Raw genomic sequence first — 16,784 nt, 5'->3', positions numbered from 1 at the left:
CGGAGGGCCCCGCACACTGCAAGGGATCCGCTGATGTCCCAGGAGGAGAAGGGGGAGGGGGAGAAGCCAGCGAGGCATGCAAAGCTGCCAGATGTGTCTCCATCTGGTTTAGAGTCGCCCCTACACTGGGAAACGGCGGATCAAGGGACGACACGCGGGCCGTGCCACCCGCCGAGAGCCCTCGCCCCCGAGAGGCCAAGACCCGACCCTCAGGGACAAACTGCGACACTTACCGACAGGCGAGCGACGGTCTTGCGACCTGGGAGGAGGACGATGACGACGAGGGAGGCAGCGGTTTCAAGAACCCTCCGCAGGGGCCGGGCGAGATGACGCCGCCGACCTGGACACGCGGGATGAGAGAAGCTTCATCCGGCCCTCCCGCCGGGACTTCGGTTTCATCTGCTGGCACGCCTCACAATCAGTGGAGTCGTGGTGTTCCCCCAAACACCACATGCAGATGAGGTGAGGGTCCATTGCCGACATCAGGCGTCCACAAGACGAGCACGTCTTAAAGCCCGAAGGCATTCGCACACTGTTCCCACACACAAGCAATAGCGAAAGCGAAAGGCGTAAACGGGCCCAGAGCACGAAACGGATCTGTGCTGCACACGGAAACGGAAAAAACAAACATAGGTGCGCCGGGGTGGGACTTATGTGACCTCGCTGACATCACATACACGGACAAGGCCTGGGCGGAGTCGTGTGATGCCGCCCCCCCCCCACCCCCCCGCGCGCAGGGATGCTGGGCAAAAGATTTTCCGGATCAAGTCTCAAGCCTGGGGATAATTCTACGTGAAGGAATCTGCGGCTAGTAGTCTCTATCAGATACATGTATACTGCGCTGGGATAAACTGCATGCACTTATTAGAATGTGGGATAGACTTCATGCACCAACTCAACATGGTGCTACTGTTTTTATTCCCTTTCTTCATTTTCCTGTCCTTTGTTAGTTTCCAGTGGCATAAGATGGTGGCTACAGTCTTGCTGAAGATGCTATAAAACCAGCCATTCCCTGCCCCCAAGTGCAGATTATTCTGAGACGTGCCAGAATACAGTATAGCTGCAGGGAGTAGCAGCTTCATTCCAATTCGGACTGATCGGCGGACAATAATCCCCAGAATTAGAACTATGTAGGATCTAGCCTGCTTCTTTTGCATGGAGAGTTTGTAATTCATTGCGTCGAGTGCTGGACCTCGGCCAGGCTTCGTTGTGCCACGGGAGCAGTCATTGGGTATATTTGCATACTAGAACTTGTGTTGAGTGCAGGAACTCGGCAAAGCTTCATTGTGCTGCGTAAGCAGTCTTCGGGCAAATTTGCATAGCAGAACGTGTGCAGAGTGCTGAGAACTCGGTCAGACTTTCCGCTCTTGGGAGTGGCCCTTGGGCAATTTGCAGACATTTACAGAGTGTTGGAATTCATTTGGATGCCTCAACTCTGTGGGAGCGGCTCCTGGGCAATTTGCATTTAAATCAATGCTATACGACTTGGAAGTGATCTATTAATAGAGTTAAGCATGCAGAGTACAACAGTACTAACTGATTTCACCACTTTGTTCCGGGTCTCCCTCCCCGCAGTATCCTCACCATTTCTCTTCCCCCCTATCTGACCACTCTTATACTCTGTGCCATTAAGCCTGAGTCAGAGCTGCTGGAAGGTGGGACTCACAGCGAGCAAGGCACCCAAACAAATGTTAGGAGATCTGGGCTAAATTCATCATTCTTTTGCTCACTATATCACCAGAGTTTACACCCAGCCATATACAAATCAGTCTTGCACTTGCTCCTCATGGGAACAATCCAGCCTGAACTGCTTTTGGGCTTTTACCCCTCATCAGCCAATTTAGCTTGATTCCAGTGGAACAGTGAGAAAGGGACCCACGTATGGGCATACCCATCCTACTTAGGGCTAAAAGTATTAAGCAAACACATGATGGATGAAATTTGTTGCTACAGGATTTTTTAGGAGGAAAAAGAATAAGCAGTGGACAAGATGGAGGAAATAGCATGGAAAGACCAATGCTACAAGTAAAGGTCCAAACTGAGAAACCAGCGTAAAGAACAGAAGCAACAGATATCGAGGTAGTGCCTATAACCTAACAAGAATGTGGGCTAGAAGGAAAAGGAAAGTTTTGGGTGCACGGGACTACCTGTGCCCCGAAAACAAGCCATGTGGCATCATAATTAATGGTCATAACCTCACTCAAAATTTACATGCTCTTTACGAGGGAGAGCGAACCACCTAAGAGGTTGGAACAGTATCCGTGCTCCCGAGAAGTGAGGGAAAAAACTCCCTGTGGTCCCCAACCTCCGTAAGAACCAACCCAGAGTGGGAGGGTATGGGTCCATGTACAAGAAGAGACAAAGGATGAAAAAATGCCTATTAACCCCAACAGGTCAGAAGGCACGTCTGAAGAGCAGACAGGACAGTACCAACATTGGGCCTGGCATCGGAGGTGTGATGCAACACGTCTTCAAGGGAAATAAAGAGAGAAAAGAATGGGCAGGAGCCTGTTTTGCCCATGCTTAGAGAGAGCTAGCACAAGAAGGGCTAGCAGCTGATGAGATAAAAGAATGAACACCATCCAGGTAAGGGCCAGAGAATAAACCTGAAGCAAAGAACCATGCCCCATTCATTCCTTGTGTCTGCTAGGGAAGAAGGATGCCAGATAGAGAGGATGGAAGAACCCCCTGGCCAGTGTGGAGAAACACTCAACAGCACAATTGCACCAAAGCACGGCATGTCGAGCCCCCCATAAGGGGTACCCTCATGTCAGTAAAAGTAGGACAGAGAGCAAGGCAGCAGTGCACTGGCACAATATCATAAAAATACCCCAATGAGAACTTGAGGAAAAAAGCAAAAGAACACTGTGCAGTCACCAGTATAGAAACCCAATAGGGTTAAGAAATAAGATGCTTCTCAAAAAAACAACCGGGAACCACAACCCGTCATTGCCAGGGTAAGAGAAAAAGTAGGGAAAATATGTGCCAGGGCAGGAGCACCACACCTGATGTCACTTGAGGCAACGAGTGAAAGAAGCCAACGGGCACCGACCTATAACAGCTCAGATAGAAAAGAAATCAAGAAGGCCATCCCCGGCCAGACATAGTACGGGGGAGCACGGTATAGCAAGCAGTGATTATGGTTTCGCTCCACTCCAACTAGCCCAAAGACAGCATAAAGAGGAGTCAACTTGAGAGCCAAACAGATATTGACCATCGAAGTCATGTTCACCAAGGCAGAATGAACAACTTCAGAGAAGCCAAAGGAGCAAAGCCAGGCACGCCAGCGAAGAGCTACTGAAAGAGCCATGGCTCATCCAGTAGAATTTGTGGTATATATGCCACAGCTATTTAGCCACCTGACGGTCATCCTCAAACAGCGGAGTAAGAGTGCCAGAGATGGATGGGAGAAGGCGCGAGACAAAATCCCACAACACGTGAGAAAAACATCCTGAAAGTCCAGCGCTATGAAGAGACCGCATAGGGGACCTGTTGGCAGAAAAGAGATATCAACCAAGAACAAAGATCTTTAGATTCCCTGTCTGGAGGGACATTAGGCACGGTGCCTATGTTCGAGGGGTTGTTTTACCAGCCTGAACCACAAAGCTGGGCGGGATAGGCTGTTGGAAAAGGCAAGGACGGTCCCCAGGGGCAGGATGGTGCCTTTGAGCTTTTGACCGGTCCACGAAGGCCCTTGAAATGCGTTTAGCCCAAGTGCCCAACAGAATATCAAAGAGGGCTTCACTGAAACGGAGCAAAGGTTCAGTCCTCATCTAGACCTGATGAAGCACCCCAAGTAGGGGATCAATGGCCACCTCCACTGAAGGAAGATGCAGCCCCAGAACAACGGCAACTCTCTGCAAAAGGTGAGCAAAAGCCGAGCTAGCCTGCAAAGCAATGCTAGGAGGAGAAAACAAGCCAGAGGATGGGAACGATTTAAGGTCACTAGCCTCACCAAGGTCAGACACTCAATGAAACTCCGGGGGAGGTTTGAGGAATGTCAGTTATGTCATCGCTGACCTCACCAATATACCTGTGCCCCAAGGGGAAAACAGCAGGGGCTCCTCTTAAAGCATAAGAAGGTAGCCCGAAAAAGAACTGTTCCCGATGTCAACCGGCGTTGAAGGGGCGACACCTGGGCATCAGGTAGGGGACAAAGTTGCGGCGATCAGCACCTTGGACGCTGAAGGTGGCGCCGCCGAATCCAACACTGGTTTCCCAGGTGGGAACCCTGAAGGACTATGCACCAGAGCTGATAAGGGTTCGATCACAGTTTCGGAGAGCATCACTGCCACTGAGGGAGGTCCCACCGGTTTGGAGTCAGTCAAGGCTTCACGGACCTCCTGGGGCTGAGGTGCACACCAGAGGGAGGCTGAGAACCAAAAATAGCATGAAGGGTGAGATAGTACTCCCTCATCTGAGCCAGAGTCATCTCGGCGCTGGGAAACACCAGAAGGCGCAGGACAAATTCTCGAAATCGGAGGAATAGGAGACATGCCAGGGACACAGCACCTATGCGGTATAGTCGAAGAAGGCCGCAGCACCAACTACCTACGGCGTGACTTACCAGTAGACAGCGAGAAGGGAGGACTTTGTGAGCTGGCCCTTGAGTGGCCCTCGGAGGGAGGAGAGTACCGCGACTGACGAGGGACCTTGGACTACCACGCCCCTAACGGTGTCATGTGATGCTCCTGCAATGCCAACAACTGAAGCTGAAGACATGAGCCAAACCGTTCAGAACCGTTCAGAATCAAGGTGCATGTCCAGACACCACATGCAACTAGAATGAGTGTGTGGGGTTAACATCGTAGTTAATTGGACCCCGAAAAAAATCCACAAAAAGGTAACTGTTTAGTTGACATGGAGAAGTCCAGAAATGGCCAGATGTACCTCTCTCCGGATCCGCGTGGAGTCCCAGAAAGGAAGAAACTGACATCCACGCATCGGGGAAGAGCTTATATTGACTCTGCCAATGTCACATCCGGTGGGCGACATAGTTATGGAGTCGATCGCAACCCTCTACCGATGATCAGAGATACTGGATTTGAATAGTTTCCGGATCCAGTCTGGCGCCTGGCGATAATTCTACAGTAAGAAATCTGCAGCCAGACGTCACTATCAGATATAGGAAACATGGGTTACATCTTTGAAAAATGCCATAACTGAGGCAAAACATTTTTTTTTTTATTTAGATCTGCATGTTCCTGAAAGCTGTGAAGATGGTGACTTTAGCATATGAAACCGCTCGTTAATGCCATTTTTATGAGAAAAAAAGACACTTTTATCCAGAGCACTATTTTCCTAATATTCTCAAAAAATTCAAAATGTAGCCATATTTTGGCCATTTTATCGGTTCCCTACGAGAGCATCCACCAACTCTGGATACCTTTAGAATCCCCAGGATGCTGGGGAAAAAAGGACGCAAATTGGGTGTGGATAGCATATTTGGATGAAAATTTATGGAGGCTTAGGCACGAACTACCAGAAACAGCCAAAAAAATGGCTTCGCACTGGGGGTGAAAAACCTTACGAGTGAAAAATGTAAACCTTTGAATTTGCATATCTCCTTCAACTGATTGGATTTTTGTTGTTTTGGTGTCAAATAATATATTAAATTGTGCAGTTTATTTCTAAATTAGTATGGTATTTTTTGAGTTGTGATTTCACTTTATTACTGTTTTTATGCTGCATGCATACTTTACACAGTGCCCTTAGGTTAAGCCTGGCTGTGTTTGTGCCAAGCTACCAGAGGGTTAAGCACAGGTTAATTTAGTGACTTTTTGTGGTTCGCCATGACAAGGACTGCAGCTTTTGCTTGAATAGAGTTTCACGCTCCTGACAAGTAACTCAATTTCTCACAATGTTCATTAATTGATATTTGATATTTATCTTTATTGCATGATTAATAAAAATCTTTGCAATGGAGCAAGAAATACATTAAGCAAGCACCTGTACAAAAACGCATAAAACAAATCATTTCATTGCAATGAGCTTAATTAAACAAAATGAAGAATGTGTTTATAATAGTGTGCTTATAGTATTTGTTAAAATAAAAAAATATAAACTCTCTTGAGCTATGTCGGGATTAAAAGTTGAAAGGCCTATGATTTTCAGATGACGAATGTGTAACTTAAGTTTTTTTTTACTTGCTGTACCCTAAAAATTCTTACCGAACCTAACAATGAAGACTGCTTATCAGATAACAATTGTGCGACTGGTTCTGGATTTTAAATGTGGGTATTTATAGACAATTCATGTGCTAGCAGATGGATTTAATGTAGTTTTAGCTATATTCATAAAGCAAACCAGTCTACGAGCTAATTGAATGTCTCCTCCTGCAAAGCAGGCTTTTAATGCTTGCGTGTTTGAATCAGTCTTTGGTTCCAGAGTTGATTTAGTACTAGTCCACCGCTCTTTCTCTAGACCATTACAGCTGCACAGTAAATGTAATGCGTCCTCTTTTTGGTCACTGCAGAGTCTACAGTTCATTGTTGTTTCCAAGGGGGGGGGGTTGGGGTTGTTTTGCTGGTAGGACTCCCATCCTCAATTGCAGGTAAGATTCCTTCACGGACCTTGAAAACCCTATTGCCAAATAAGCTTGTGGTTGGGACCTGGTATAACTCTGGATGACAAACCACCCATAGGCCTTCCTGGTAAGTGTGGCTTTATCTTCTTCCAGAGATAATATATTCACGGTTTTATTTACAAGCTGCTTGAAGCTTTTGTCGGTCTCATTCGCTTCCCAGAGGTCTTGTAACGTAAGAGAGCTTATTGCTGTCTGTAGATAGACCATTGCTGGGTTGTCATTTTTCCTTTCCATAAATATGAGCTCACGGTACCTGTTTCAGCTCCTTTCATTGTGTGCCAACATTTGGTGTAGGCACCCTTGCGTGCTATTTTTTAGTTTTTAAGACCGAACTCAAACCTTAGTTGCGCTGGCGAAATGTACTGTGGGAGGTTGAATATTATTTGCATTCCTTTGGACACCACTTTGTCCAGGGTGGTTTTGTCTCTCCCTCTCATACATTCACTGCCGTAGGTTATATTCTATAGCAATCTTGCTTTAAACACTTCTAGTAAAGGAATTAAATTTGGACCCGTTATTTTGTGTTTGATGCTCTTTAGTGCCCCGGCCAGAGATATCCCTCTATTTCTGATCGCCGCATTTTGTTGCCCAAACGTCGTCCTGTCAAAGATTATGCCCAGATATGTTTATTCTTGGATGACCACCAACCTCTGTTCCCACAGGACCCCCAAGATTGATGTTTTTTGCACTTTTGGTTTAATATCATCACCTTTGATTTTTCTAGGTTTATACTTAGCCCGTTCTTATCAGAAAAGCTGATTGTACTATTTATAAGATATTGAAGGCCTTCTGGGGTTCGGCTAATCAATATTAAATCGTCCACGTACAGAAGATTCGACAGTGTAAGGACCCCTACATTAGGGGCATGATGGTGGGCATGATGGTTGAAATTATCAAGTTCTGCTGAAAGGTCAGACATAAAGAGATTAAACAGGGTTGGGGCAAGGAAGCAACCCTGCTTCAGCCCCTTGGTAGTTGGTATTACCCTTGATAAGCAATTGCCTGTCCCCAGCTTTATTTGAATCCATGTCTCAGAATGGAGTAAAATTAGTTGATTCAGAAGTTTCGGCTCTATTTCCCAGCCTGATAATTTAGCCTAGTTTCCCTCTGTCTATACTGTCAAAAGCAGACGAATAGTCGATAAAACAAACAAATAGTGGCTTTTTAATTCTTATGGTGGCATCTATTAAAAGTGAGAGAGCAAGAATATTTGTTGTTGTCCCTGTGCGTTTTGGAAAACCTGTCTGGTTAATAAGAATTAGGCTTTTCGTTGGTGACCATTCAGTTAGTTCTTCCAATAAAAGTCCTGCAAAGTATTTAGCATCTATATCTATTAGTGCGATGAGCCTATAGTTCTTTGATTGGCTCCTGTTGCCTTTTTTATAAATCGTGGCAATAATTGATCCCTTCCAGGAATTGGGGATTCTTTCTGCTTCCAAGATGTTTTTGAAGAGAGGTCGCAGTTGCTCTGCCCAATAATTTGGGACCTGCTTGTATAGAACTGGTGGAATGCTGTTGGGCCAAGCGGCCCCCTCATCTGTTTTGTTGTGCATGGGAAGTTGTTCTCCTCATCTGACTTTTTTAAGGCCTGCTGATCCCGCTGGCGAAGCGCAACATCTTGTTTCATTCCGTCAACTTCTTTTTTGAAGTAGTACTTTAAGTGTTTTACCCAGGCCTCCTCAGTCATGTAGGAATTGATTCCAGGAGTCATTGGGTTCTCTATGTTGTTTACAGTGTACCAGAATCTAGGACTGTTATTGGCTTTTGCGTCATATAATAGTTTAGCCCATATTTTTTCTGTATTTTCCGGCTTTATTCGCCAAATGATTCTTACTGCATTTTAACTTCCTCAGCTCCATCTGTGTGCTGGTGTTGGGGCCTTTTGACGGAGTCTGTGGAGTATTCTGTTGATATCGCTTTTTATCTGCCTTAACTTGACGGTTTGAGTTGCTGGGGGAAGGTTTTTTTTTGATTATTTGTGGGCTTAATGGATAATTCCTTTTGGGTATTGGTTCTATTTATTACTTTTGATGGTTTTAGTTTGGAATTGGCTGGTCCAAAGTTTTTCAAGAAATCCTCCCAGGCATTTATGCTATTGTCATTCTGTAGTTTGATTTCTTCCCAGCAAGTTTTAGCCTCTGCCAAAAGTTTTTTCGGATTGCTCGTTTTGTATTTGATTCTTTTGCAGTTTGATTAGACTATTACATTTTGGGCTTCAGTTGAGAAAGTAAATGCTGACAAATTGATGGGACAAAAAAGTATAATCTATTGCGGTACTTGTCACCGTGTTGTGGTAAGTTGCTGCTTGGGGGTGGTCACCCGGTGAACGTCCATTCAATGCTATCAGGCCCAAACTTGTTAAATCCATTAGTAGGTCTTTGGATATCTTAGTTTGTTTTCCCCATATGCACACCTCCTGAGGTGGGACCCCCCATTCGAGCAATTGATCTTCTGCAGGCTGATTGTTCCTAGGACTTCTTGAAAGCAACATATTGAAGTCTCCTGATACAATGTAATTAGGTGTTTCCACTTCAGTAATAAGTTTTGTCAGTTCTGACACTCGAAATTTTGCACAGATGTTTTTCTCATTTGGGTGCAAGTAAATATTAACCAGAATTAGCTGCTGTTTAGTTTTCCTGGGGTCTAATTTCTCAATCTGTATTGCATTGATTCCACGGTTTGATATATTCCTATTCAGCAATTCCTTGACTGTATTTATTGTTTTTATTGAGGCATACGTGGTAAGACCTCCTTTCAGGTGACCAAACTTTGAGCTTCTTGTAATTGGAACAGCTCTTGCAACCAGGTTTCTTGGAGTAGGATTAAGTCAAACTGCTGGAAGTACATTGATAGATCTTTATTCATGGTTTTCGATACTAGGCCATTTATGTTCCAAGAACATGGTTTTAACTGTGGCTAATTCCTGTCTTCTTCCATGGTCTGTCATGGACCTACCGATCTAGTATTGATGTATTTTGCTACCCAGGTCCAATCTTTTACTAAATCGTTTTCGCTTTTGTCCCAGGGAATCGGGGTATCTCTGACCTTAGATACAACTGAGACTTATTGGGCTCCATTTAACACAGATTTAGTGGGCCCTCCTGACCAGCCTCTTCTTGGTGTATTCTCGTTATGTTCTTGGTAGTGTCAAAGTAATGGCTCTGGGTAACCGACATTATGATAGGGTTGTATACGGATCCCCCATGCTTCTAATTGATGCTCTTTTTTTTTTAAATCCACTATTTCTCCTGCGATCCAGGTAGTTTTTGTTATTTCCTGTTCCAACAGATGTTTGAGTCTTTCAAATTCTACAGATTCCAGATCTTGAGTAACTTGTCCGGCCAGGTTACTGATGGAGTTTAGTAATCGAAGAATGTTGCTTCTGTTTAAAATGTCTCCTCGACACTTTGATTTAAACTCTGGAATAAACAAAATTGATTTGAGATCATTCTGTCGGAGGCTGTTCTGAAATGTTTCCATGTTTAGCTTTGTTTCTGTCCTCTGTGGTTTCCTGGATGGTCGAGGGTCTTTTCCCCCCTGGTTCCATGTCTCCACTTTGAAGTTAGCTTCGGTTTCTTCTGCCGGCATTTTTGATGCTTTTGTAGCGATGACTTCCTGGCTGTCAATTTTTCCTATTTTAGCTTTTCCGCACTATCTGCGGTTTGTTTTACTCTTCTTTTGATTTCCAAAATTTGAATTTCGGTCATTGCATTCATTCCTGGGTTGTCTTGCAAATCTGTTTCCTCCTCTTTTCCTTTTCCCACATTTCTTAAAACAGAAGCTGTTGGACGACTGGTCTGTAAGGTCGTACTTTCGGATCCCTTTGGCCAGAGTTCATTAGTGATTTCCTGCTTCTCATGCAGAGTTGTTAAATCTCTGATTTCTCCTTGTTCCACCTGAGTCCCTATTGGGATTTTGCTTGCTGATTGAAAGAAGGACTTTATAGTCGAGGTTTTATTCCTCCCTTTTATCCTCAGGTTACGTCGTCGTTTCAATGATTGCTTTTTACTGAACTGTGGATCTCCTTCTTCTAAATTGCTTGAATACTCGGTAGGGCTGCTCAGGTGCTGCTCTTCTGGTTGGATTTTGTCTGGAAGTCCTGTTTGATCTGGCCCGGTAGGCTTACACCCTTTGAGGATAACTTGATCCCTAGGTTTTTCCTGTTGGGTCGCCCAATCCTTCTTCTATCTTTAGGTCGTTCCTTTCTTTAAAGGGCAGTACCTCTATGTTGTTTCCTTCTTTGTTTAATTCGGAATGGTTAGATGCCTCTTCTATTTGGTTATTTTGAGGTTCCCTTTCTAGTGTGTTTCCTTCTCTTTTTCCTCCGTTTCCATCAGCTTTTAGGATTCCCTTGTTTTCTGTTATTTGCATTCTTTAAGTCTGTTAGGAGATCTCCCATTACTGCCGGTAGTATGGCAAGTTTATCAATAATTGAATAGCAGGTACAGCTTGGTGGATTTATTGCAGTTTCGTATTGGGTTCTCTTAGTCAAATTGTTCGATTCTGAAAGTTTGTTGTCAATACTTGTAACATGTGTAGCTAGACAGTTTAGAAGAGTTAATTGAATATCCATCTTATCGGAGTGGTATTCCATAGCCTTTGATGAAAGTTGCATGGTATTTAATAGAGACGCCCATCGCTTATTCTCTTCTAATGTTAAATCCTCGATCTCATCCCTCGTTGCCTGTCCTGTGTCCTGCTGTGGTGTGTCAGCCTTTCCCAAGGAGTATTTGGAAAATTGTTTTTCCCACTCTTCCGCTAAGTGAGGAAGGATGTATTAGTTCCAGCAAGACTAGGAGTCTCTTCTTGTGAGGCGCCGGTATTCTCAGTTCTTTTGTCTGAAATTGCGGGCATGGAAGTTGACTGATGTCCTTCTAAGACTCGGACGGTGGGGACTATATTAGTTGAAATCCTTCCCTGGTCCTGCCCCTGGTCCCGGCAAAGGAGTATTCTGCAACCAACCTGGTATGGTCTAGGGGGCTTTATCTATACTTTTTTGTGAGGTCCTTTCTTCTCTGTTTTTTGTTGATAATTCGACTGTGCTGGAGGTACCGTCTAGCCTTTCCGGGGGCTTACCAGGGATGGAAGCGGTGACTACTGCATTTGGACTTAGCGCCTCTATGTCTTTTGTTGCGTTTGTTACATGTTGGTGGAGTCGACTTTTTATATTTGGTTCTAATGGAGTTCTCGGGAGCTCCGGGGAAAGGGAAAGGTGGGAATTTCCTAAGGTTTGCTTGGCGTCCTTGTTTCCTTTCTCTTCTCCTTTCTCGTTGCTCTTTGTTGGAGGCTCTTCTTTGCTGTCCTTGTTGCCTTTGACTTGCTTACAATATTGCTCATGATCTTGGTCTTGGCTGCACGTCATTTCTCTGCTTCCTTCAGTTTTTGACTCCAAATACTCCTCTCTTCCACTATCATTTTTCTGTGCAAACTCGGTTGTTACTCCTATTGTGTCTGTTCTCTCTGTTCCTTTTGAGGAGGTTTTATCTGGGCAGAATGGGGAGGGGAGTCCCTTTTGTGTGTCGTTAGTGAAGTTTAACACTGCCCCAGCATCTTTTACAAAATACATTTGGAATAGATTTTTGATTGATAGGAGATTTTTGTTGCTTTCACTGATGTTGACGCTGCTCCTTCTGTTTCTGTTTCCCTGTCTAATTCCACTAACACTTCATACTCTATATTAGCCGTTGTGCCCACTGCGGCCATTTTTTACTGGGTACTGGCAGACACACTGGTACTTACTTTAAGGATCTTATTTTTCCTTTTCCGATTATGGATGACAGTTGCAATACTCCGCCTTTCTTTACCCGACCTCATGTCTGTTGTCTATCTATCTGTCTGTCTCTTATTTGTGTTGTATTTGTAATTATTGCGGCTAAATGGGACTGTTTGGTAGTCTGTGGTGCTTGCAATATAAGACTTCTAATGTCACAGCACAGTCTCGACGGAGCGAGGGTTTATCTAATTGTTTAAAGCCCTGCTTGAGTTTGCTTGAATTTAAGGGTAGATGGCGGTTTTGAAATTCAGTTCATCCACACACAGATGTCTCTAACTAGCACAAACTGTCTGGCTTTTTTCCCCACTAGGTTTGTCACTTTCCGTTCCTTTAGGTGTTTGTAGTTTTCCTACGAATTATCATGTGAATTTTTGTTGTTGTTGTTGTTCCTTACCGTTACCGTATTGCTAGTGGTATCAAAGAGGTGGTAATGCGCAGTTTTTAACAAGCCTTGTCGTCAGCCTAACACTGCACTCTTCAGTTTAGGTGGTTCAGAGATATTTTCGGTCTCCCTCGGTCTCAGAGATCTGTGGATAGAGGCACCCATTGATTCTCATGGGCCCACACAACCGCCTCCGGAGACCTGGGGCACACACAAGCATAACACGAACACAGCCAGGCACTGAGCTACCGCTGAGAGGACATAGCTGCGGCACCCTCCTTGAGAGCCCCGCCCGGTTTAAAGCAGAGGTTGCAGAACACCTACTTCCTACGCAGCTCCCACTCCTGTCTCTGCCCTTAGAGCAAATGCTCAACCGAGCAAAGAACAAAGGCCACACAGAGGCATGTTAGAAACAATGGAAAAGTCAGGCAAGCGCTACCAACAGCTTACCCTCAACTCCGCCTTTGCCTCTGCCTGTAGCCACGGAGTCGGACACTTGCTGTCCTGCGGCTTAACCAGCTGGTGTTTCTGTGCCTCCCAGTCCGTCCATCTCTCACTGAAATGTTCAGCTGAAACGTTCTGCTGACAATCTCGGACAGTCACAGAAAGGCTCCTCACTGTGCAGGCAGCAAGCAAGCAGCCACTACAGCTCTTACCGCCTTACCACGAATACTCAAGCCCGTCAGCCCAACCAACATGCCTAAATTCCGGCTCGGCTCCCGGCTCAGGTTCCACTCAGTGCTCAGGTACTGTGGACGGCACAACCCTCTGGTGCAATTCCGGTATAATTCTGGTCCAAATTCTCGGGCAAAGACAGCTGTAGGAGCCAAGTGCACCTTGTTCTGGTTCTGGCTCCGTTCGCTCCACTTGCCTGCTCTGCTACCTCACTCCTGGTCAGCCAAACGCCTCTAACGTGAGTAAAGGATTTAGTTCTTAATGAGTTGCCACTGTTCAAAGACAAACTCACATACCAGTTTCTCGCTCATTAATTAAGATAGAAGGATTTGGCACAACCAAAGAACAGCTCTTCAGGGCCAGAAGGTACAAAAAAAAAGCTTTGCCTCCGTCTCTCTGATAGGAATACGATGCATGAACGTCCACAGAACATAGGGCCTGTCTTTCGTGGGACAGACACCATATGGAAATTTCATGCCGACATTAGCATCAACAAGGCGACTTAAAGCCCAAATCCTTAGGTAGAAGGGTATATCTGACATATTCTGCCACAGCACACGAATAAACTGAGATAAAGATTCAGCAAGGTACAGAACAAAAATAATATACATCAGCCTATTAAAAAGGGGGAAGGCAGCCACACTAGATGGGACCATTGTGTACAGGAAGTAATGAATGTCAACAGCATTCTGAAAAAGCTACTTTGTAATTGGAGAGTTTTACAAAATAATATAGAAGACATGTTTAAAGTAGAGGACTAACTCCACACTGTTGTAGTCTAATATATTAAATTATGCAAATCCTAATGAAGGACATCTGATCTGAACTGCAGTGTGTCATCAGATATCCACATCACCCATGCTTTTAGGAGCATTCAAACACATGCAACTCAGACACATCCCTTCTAAAAACATACTGAGATGACTGACTTCATAAGAGGTTCTGACTGGTAGTTGGGTGTAGTTTTCCACAGAATGCTACTTGGTTCACACCAGATGCCACCCCAGAAAAGTGTCAGAGCATTGCCAGTAGTACTGTACATCAGCCCATTAAAAAAGTGGGAGGGTAGACACATTTGGTGGGACCATTTTGTATTGGAAGCAGTGAGCATCACCAGCATGCAGCTGGCTCAAACTATCATCCAAGTGTAAACACTTCTGGGACAAAACAGAGTTAGTTAGATATGTCTGAAGATTCATCTAGCACAACTGTTTCAGGAGCTCAGAAACATAGTCATTTGTGAAAGGACAATGCAATCCTCCAGCCTCGAATGACAGAACAGAATGCGGACTATCAAACGTACAAACCTCAGTTCATCCCCACCAACCTGCATCCTGTAAGTCTGGCAGCAACAGGTTCAGGATGAGAGGATTGTGACTTCAAACTTCCTTTATTTTATGAATATTATTAGATTGTGAACTCAACCATAAGAGCAAGAGAGTACTTAAAAATACACTGCTAGAAGCAGCAGAAGATAGAAATTTTCAGTGACTGGAATGCAACTCCAAGAACAAAAGTTGACAAGGCTGATTGCCAAAGATGCTTCATAGTTGTGGATTGTGCCTTCTTGCTCTGTGTCATGCTTTTCTTTAGGTCCTGGGACAGCTGTTGAGTATCGAGCAGTATACTTGGTGGGCACAGTCATTCATCTCAGCTATATCACGGCCAAGGCTACTAGTGCACTGCAAATGTTTAGCGATTCAATTATTTCTACACTTGACCACCAGCCACCGATATATAATTCTATATTTATAACAAATGAAATGCATACCTTTGATTCATACGATTCTTCAGCAGGCTCCGCAAAGCCATCTGTTATAAGCAAATCTCGGATGTTCAATTCCTCTTGGTTTCCAAAATGGCGGTAAACATCTACATGCAGAACACTGTGAACAATTGAGTACACCTTAACTATAAGGGCACATCCATTAACCAGGGATGCAAACCTATGACTGGCTGCACGACTCCACTGTTCTCCACAGATCAGAGATGTGGCTGAGGGACGCATCTTGCAAATCTTGAATTCCAAAGCCTAAAAATAAAGAGAGACAGTTCATCATATCAGTTGATGTACCTTTAGTTTTAGACCACTTCGCTAAAACATGGCAACCACTTCTCTGCTGACTTAATAAAATGGTATTTTCAAACATCCAACATTCTCAAACAAGGTTGTAGTTGGAGAGGGGTTCGAAAATGTAAGAAAACAAAGCCTGTAACAATGATTACATTACAATTTCAGTTCAGCGGTCCTGGTCATCAAGTCACCCATGAATATAGGCACAAAGTAATCTTGTAAATAATCTCATTCTTTACACATTAAGGCTTGTTTTAAGCAGTTTTTATAAAGTACTTTATAACAATCTTTCTTCTTCAGCACAAAGATGAGAAACCGTGCAAATGTATTCCATAATTATTTATAGGATAGTGGGGAAGGGATGTAAAATGTATCAATAAAATAACAAATGGTACATTTTGAGAAATGACAGCTACGTTAAACACAAAATTAAATGTACAAAACTTTGGGTCAGGCTATCCCCATATCCTTCATGTTCACTAGATATGAAAACACTGTGTAAGTGGTAAAGCAGCCAAGGCCTAACTTAATAGTTTAGGCTGAGACTAGATACAGTATAACACTGTTGTAATAAATACAGAATGTTCATTTATAGTGTAACACTTAATGAGTCCTTATGTATCACAATGTTCTCACTGCCATTCTGTAGGTATACTGGAGTCAGAATTACCAAAGGAAGAATATCTTTTTGTTTTGCTAATATATTTGGCACACTTTGACAAGTCTTCACGAAACGTATCAAAAACATTAATCCACCTCAGCTCTTTCCTGTAAAGTTTCGGTGTGATACGTAAAGCAAAGCAGAGAAAAAGGGATGGGGGTTTCAAAACCCTTTCCCCCATGCATTTTCCAAAGGAAAAATTAGAAAAGGATAGAGAAAAAAAAGACAGAACAGAATTACACTAAATTTGGCAGAAAGCTAGATCTGTACCCAGAAAGCATGCTTTCTGTGACTGAGTGCAAATCTTTGTTATCGTTTTTGAGAAGATATGGTTAAAAATTCATATCTATCTATCTATCTATCTATATATATTGGTGATCAAGAGCACGAGTCGCTCGAAACGCGTCGCCTGAGAGGTGAATAAAATCTCCCTTACTGCAGCCTCGGGTCCGTGTCTTCTTTATGTAAAGATTGAAGATTTGATGTTTATATATATATATATATATATATATATATATATATATATATATATATATATATATATATATATATATATATCTATCTATCTATCTATCTATATATATATATATATATATATATATATATATATATATATCATCATCAACGCGCAAT

General features: G+C 43.7%; 1 protein-coding gene across 2 annotated transcripts in view; it reads right to left on the bottom strand.

The window, feature by feature from the left end:
- Nucleotides 1–16,784, bottom strand: part of TDRD9 (tudor domain containing 9) — a 2,642,469-nt gene that overhangs the window by 608,986 nt on the left and 2,016,699 nt on the right. For both annotated transcript variants that reach the window (XM_078660267.1, XM_078660268.1), the window contains one exon: nucleotides 15,188–15,448. In XM_078660267.1, coding sequence (XP_078516393.1) covers nucleotides 15,188–15,448 — 261 coding nt within the window. The remainder of the gene's footprint in view (nucleotides 1–15,187; nucleotides 15,449–16,784) is intronic.

This window comes from Lissotriton helveticus, chromosome 9 (genome assembly GCF_964261635.1).
Source record: "Lissotriton helveticus chromosome 9, aLisHel1.1, whole genome shotgun sequence".
NCBI classification, from domain to species: Eukaryota; Metazoa; Chordata; class Amphibia; order Caudata; family Salamandridae; genus Lissotriton; species Lissotriton helveticus.
This window is presented reverse-complemented; position numbering and strand designations above follow the sequence as displayed.